General features: G+C 39.2%; 1 protein-coding gene across 1 annotated transcript in view; it reads right to left on the bottom strand.

The window, feature by feature from the left end:
• RTTN (rotatin) overlaps nt 1–6,000 on the bottom strand; it is a 202,905-nt gene that overhangs the window by 19,897 nt on the left and 177,008 nt on the right. The window contains exon 46 of the mRNA XM_011968360.1: nt 4,578–4,845. Coding sequence (XP_011823750.1) covers nt 4,578–4,845 — 268 coding nt within the window. The remainder of the gene's footprint in view (nt 1–4,577; nt 4,846–6,000) is intronic.

Here is a 6,000-nt window from a genome sequence, read left to right as displayed (position 1 = left end):
GGGGGCAGCGTCTGCTCACTGGTGTCGGTTAGGGGGCAGCGTCTGCTCACTGGTGTTAGTCGGAGAGCACTGTCTGCTCACTGGTATTAGACCAACCACAATGCTAGTGTATTTTAGGAGCTCAATAAATACTTGTTGCATGAAAGATTCCAGAATAAAATAAACAAAAATTTTGTCTATATAATTCATTTTTTAAGGGATTTTAAATACTTAAAAACCAAAACAAACAAAAAAAAAGCTGCTCTCTAACGTGAACTGGAAACGCACAGCAGAACAATGTGAAAGGCAGGTGCAGTGATGCTTCGGGCACACTGCAGCCGACTCCCTGAACACCTCATCTGCACTATCTGACGCCCTTTGGTTTTCCTGTATCATCACCTACCCAGAAACAAGCCATGTAAGTAGCTTGCAGACGCAATTTATCACGTGCGGTTATAGCTGCAAGTGCTACTCATTAGGACACATCAAATGTCCCCTTACTAATCAAATGTCCACTTATCTGCATAGCATCAAGTGATGTTTTTAAATGTTGTCCCAAACACTCAGAATATATAACTCCTATGATCTAAGTAAGTTTATAACTCCTTCAACCAGCTGCTATCTCTTAAAGCATTTTTAATAAAGTACTGTGTGTGTGTGTGTATATATATAGGTCAATTAATGTGGTGGGCCCCTCTGATAATGCAAGTGGACTGACTTTTTTAACAAAACAAATGTTATTGTGAAACATGCATATTACAAAGCAATAAAACAATTTTGGGTTTAACAAGTAGGTCTGAATTCTCATATAAATATTTAAATAACCTCAAGCAAATATACAATAGTAAATTGTAAATAATTAGAAAGTAATGAGCTTTGAATATTACCTTCTTAATATAATTGGTTTAATTATAAGTTTAGGGATGTCAGTTTGGCAATTACAATGAGTTGTCAGTTATGATGACATTAGTGTCTTAGAAAAGTTCTTAAAGTTTTTACCCATCATTTCTTCAAATATTTCCTCTCCCATTCTCCTAGGACACTTCATTGAACACACAGACTGTGTTGATATATCTGCTGTGTCACTTACCTGTGATTCTTGTAATCCTTTCTCATTTTTTTAGCTTTCTCTGCTGCATTCTGGATAATATTTTTCTAATCTATCTTCTAATTCCTAAGTTCTCTGCTATGCCTAACTTGCTGTCAGACATGTATATTAAGTTTTCAATTTTGGCTACTGAAGTTCTAGGTTACTGTTGTAAAACAGAACTTCCTACAATAATGGAAATATTTATATCTGTGCTATTTAATAAGATAGCCACTAGCCACATGTAGTGAGTACAACTGAATAATTTTAATTAGTTTAAATTTAAATAGCTACATGTGGCTGATTATCATACTGCACAGTAAAGTTCTTGAAGTTCTGTTTAGTTCTTTTCAAATATTTCAACTTGTCAGTTTCCCATTTCCTAAAATTTTCAAGCTTGTCATTTATTTATCTAAATATGGTATAATTAAAGTTATTTTTAAACCCGTGCTTTGTAATTCCCATATTCAAAGTCTGGGCAGATAGGCTGGCATTTTTATCCCTCTGCTGTTTCTTACTACATGTTGCCATGTCTCCTAATGTGCTTGATTATCTCTAACTTTGTGCTGGTTAATGCTTTTGAAAAATTATTTGTAGAGGTTCCCTGAGGCCCAGTATGAACTTGTCTTTCATCCAACACTAAGGCAGTTGGCTTTTGCTAAGTACCCAGAGGCACCATCAATCGAAGGCACCTCAAGCCAAGTTCACGGCCAAATTTGGGTGCAGAGCCCTGTCAGAAGCAGTCTGTAGTACCCATTCTCACATTTTTTTTCCTCTTCTTTACAGTCTCCTTCATGAAGTTTGGGAAACCAACGTATTTCTGGCTCATCTATCTATTAAGAGAATGATTCTTTGGAGGTCCAGCTTAATTCAAGCAGGATAGCCAGTAAGAATCCCCACTGTGGGGAATCGCGGCTTCCGTTCTCTCACCCCTCAATACTCCTCAACAAAAGCCAAGCACACAATCTTGGCCAATGCACTTGGGGCAAAATAATTTTCTATATACTTCTTACTTGTCTGGGCAAGACTTTCAATCAAAACTGGCCTGGAAGTTTCTCAGTATCTTTTCAGTTTTTTTATTATTTTGACGCACACGTCAATACAGCTTCTCTAGCAGCATGTTACTGTTGTTTTCAGAGGAGACTTAGTGTGGCATTACCAGAAACAAGGAATGTTCCAGATCTTTTTTTTTTTTTTGGGGGGAGACAGAGTCTCACTCTGTTGCCCAGGCTGGAGTGCAGTGGCATGATCTTGGCTCACTACAACCTCCCTGGTTCAAGCAATTCTCCTGCTGGGACTACAAGGTGCCCACCACCATGCCTGGCTAATTTTTGTATTTTTAGTAGAGGCAGGGTTTCACCATGTTGGCCAGGCTGGTCTCGAACTCTTAACCTCGAATGATCCACCCACCACAGCCTCCCAAAGTGCTGGGATTACAGTTGTGAGCCACTGTGCCCAGCCCCAGATCAATTTTTACCAGCAAGGTCAAGCTCCACTGCACACTCCACTCCTGACTATTTAAACCAGATGTGTGGGTGCTACCAACCAGAGGCAGCCTTTCCTGGGAGACTTTTAAGCTGGCTGACTCTGCTAGGCCTCCTCTGTAGATCCCCAAGTGGAAAGGGAGGCATAGCCTGTGACATCCTTTTATAGTTCCTACAGAAACTGCACAGCTGATGTCTATTATCTTACCCCTGCCTCAAGCCCACTGATCTCTAGTCTGTGAGGGTAGGGGAAGTTTCTCACCAAAGTTTGTCCATCTGCTTTAAGCTAATGGAGAAAAAGCATTGCTGACTACAAAGAAATGGTAAAAATAATTCTAGAGGGATCTAGAAGTGGAAAATGCATACTTATCTCCTTCAGTTCCCAAAAAGCTTGACCTTTTTCCAACTCTCAATAATAAATTGGAGTAAGTAGTCCCCAAAGAAAAAAATCATTCTAAGAAAGGCGAACAAACAATATCAGATGTTACTGAGTCGCTGCTATATACCAAGAATGGCCACAGACACTTCACAGGCTCTCTCATTGCCCTGAGGAGGGATTATCATTACCCTCATTTTACAAATGTGAGGGCTGAAGCAGATACAGTGGGAGAGGATGGAAATAAAACCAGTGATGCACATCACGCAGCAACAGAGAGCGCAGCATCAGCACAGCAGCCAGTGGAAGGCAGAGTGCAAAATCCACAGTAAGGTTAGGTCTGGTACAAGCTAACTGAACTTTAAACATCTTTCCATATCATATCTAGCAGCTGATTATCAGAATGCTTATCAGAAAAATAGAATCACAACTATATACACCACAAAATGTAAGAAGAATCATTTTCGTACACTTAGAAAACCCCTGATTTCACAGAAAAATGCCTCAGAAAAGATTAAGTGAAAAACATGAAAGAACAAGAGAATGAACCTATCTTAAACATTTATCATGTACCAGAAATAGTGCTAGACACTTAATGTGTGTTTATAAACTGATTCTTAACCAAATCAAGAATAGTGGGCTTCTTTTATAGATGAAGAAGCTGGGCCCAGCAAGGCTGTGCCAGGTGACCCTGGAGTGATGCCCTGGGGCTGGCATTCAAGACCAGGCACGTAGGGGTCTGCAGCCCACCTTCTGTTTTTCACTAGAACACGTGTCTTTTATAAAACTCACTCCCCGTGAAGTTCACATACTCCTCACAGCGATAACACATGGTTGCAGAAAAATATCTTTCCAATTCTTTTTGCTTCAATTTTTTTCTGAATCCTTACCAATCCTTGCCTCCATCTGTCCTACGTCTCAGAGAACAGAGTTCTCTGCAAGGCTAACTGCACCATCTGATCTCAAGCCCTGAACTCTCTGGTCTGCTTAGCATCTCTCTCAATCATCAAATATTTACTGAGTGCTCGCTAGTTGTAGGCACAATTCTAGGTGCTACACGTAAACAAACAAAGCAGACAAAAACCTCCTGACCCCATAAGAGCTTACTTTCTCGTGTGGGAAGACTCGGAATAGACAGATAGACAGATACATGAAACACACACTCTTATCAGATGGCAATAATACTACGGAGGGAAATAAAACCAGGAAAGGACATGGTGAGGAGGAGGAAAGAGAAGGCAGAAAGAAGGGCTTGGGGCTATTATAATAACACGTGGTTCTGGAGAGGCTTCACTGACATAGTAGCATTTGCTTGAAGATGCAGAGGAGGGGTGGGGGAGTTAGAGGAAGAGCAAGGAGAGAAGAGAGCGAGCAGAAGGTAAGGCCAGGGAGCCCTCGTCCACGACTCCCCTTCCTCCAGGTGTCCAGTATGTGCACTGGAATGACATGATTTGCTAACCTCAGGAGACTTCAGGCAGCCCACGGAAGGCTGAAGCCATGCCTGATTCATTCCCATGCCTTCCACAGTGCCTTGAACACAGTGGGTGCTTAATAAATACCTAGAAAATTATTTATAAAATTATTTGGTGTTGATCTGAACACCAAATATGAATAACTACATATATAAACATATGCATGCGTGAATACTTACCATTAGCCAGGATCTTGGGTTTATTAGCAGGACTGAAGCAAATATTATGAAAGATAAGAAGAGGCAATAAAGGGCTGCTCTTGTGCTTATATTTGCTCATCTCTGTTAGTAAGTCCAGACAGCCATCAAGCCTCAGAATCATTTGTTGCCCATCCTCTCCAAATGATATATTCAGAAGTAACTTCAACCAAAGAATAGTCAGATTACTGAGATGTTTATTTCCTCCTTTTGGCAATGCTAGAGAGAGGAAGTTCTGTAAGAAGTTACTCTGTGGATAAATAGAGAGAATATTATTTTCTTCTCATCTTTTTCATTATTTTCCTAGTCCCTTGGTGAACGATTAACTAACATTCTGATATACTCTTCCCCTACATTAATTTATCCTTTCTAATACCTTCTGAATACTCCATCTATATTATTTCCAAGTATAAGTGAAAAAGGTAAGAAGAACAAAATAGTGCTCAAGTTTTAATTCCTGCTAATTTTTTCCTCATGATGGATGAAGTATACTATAGTTAACTCTTAATTATTTAGAATTGATAATTAAGTTTGGAGATTATTTCAGGCCTCTTGAGTTTTCTCTTTTCTCTGCCTTCTGGTGATTTTGCTCGTCATTAAAAGCTACCCTAAGGAAGGAAAAAAGGAAAAAATCCAAATCAGTCTTGAATACTAGTTAACAACTCTGGAAGTAGTGAGGGCATTTTCAATCATTGTAGCTACAGGTGTTGTTGTTTTTATCACATCTATAGATACATCTCACGTTCACTTTATCCCAGGTACTTATCATTACAAGTAAGAATTTCTGATGGCTACATGTCATTCTATTACGCTTACAGATGAGAAAGCTCTATTATTTGCACTGTAAGAGTCTTTTCAGCCTCCAAATAAAGCCTCTTCCACAAAACGCCACCAAACCCTTAACTATAAGAAAGATAATAAATTATTTAGACTAATCTATACGCAAAGTATAAAAGTGCTACATGAAGCTGCAGCCCATGGCAGCATGGAAACCACAGTTAGGTGGACATCTTAGAAATGAAATGCAATCACTTAACTTTTATGATTGCACACAGAATAACTCCTCTTTCTCTCTGTTTAAATCTACTCCAGTTTATCTCTTAGGTTTTCCTAGACCAAAATCAAGATGTTGGCTTTAATCTATAAAATAAACTTAACGTTTTTATACAAAAGGACTCTGAGTGTTAAGAATGAAATGAGCTACAGAAATATTATCAACATTACCCACACAATAAGTAAACTGTAAAATTACATGCCCACTTTCAGCTGCATTTGCTGTCACTTACACCTACTCTCAGCCAAATTGATAGTTTTTAGATTCAATTCTTGCTGGATTTGGGACTGACAAGGGTGACAGAGTAGATGTCAGTGCTCTCAAATGTAAATGTGCTGTGGACACTCCTTT

The sequence above is a fragment of the Mandrillus leucophaeus genome, unplaced genomic scaffold (genome assembly GCF_000951045.1).
Source record: "Mandrillus leucophaeus isolate KB7577 unplaced genomic scaffold, Mleu.le_1.0 Scaffold84, whole genome shotgun sequence".
Lineage (NCBI taxonomy): Eukaryota > Metazoa > Chordata > Mammalia > Primates > Cercopithecidae > Mandrillus > Mandrillus leucophaeus.
The sequence above is the reverse complement of the archived record's forward strand: the minus strand, read 5'-3'. Positions and strand labels throughout refer to the sequence as shown.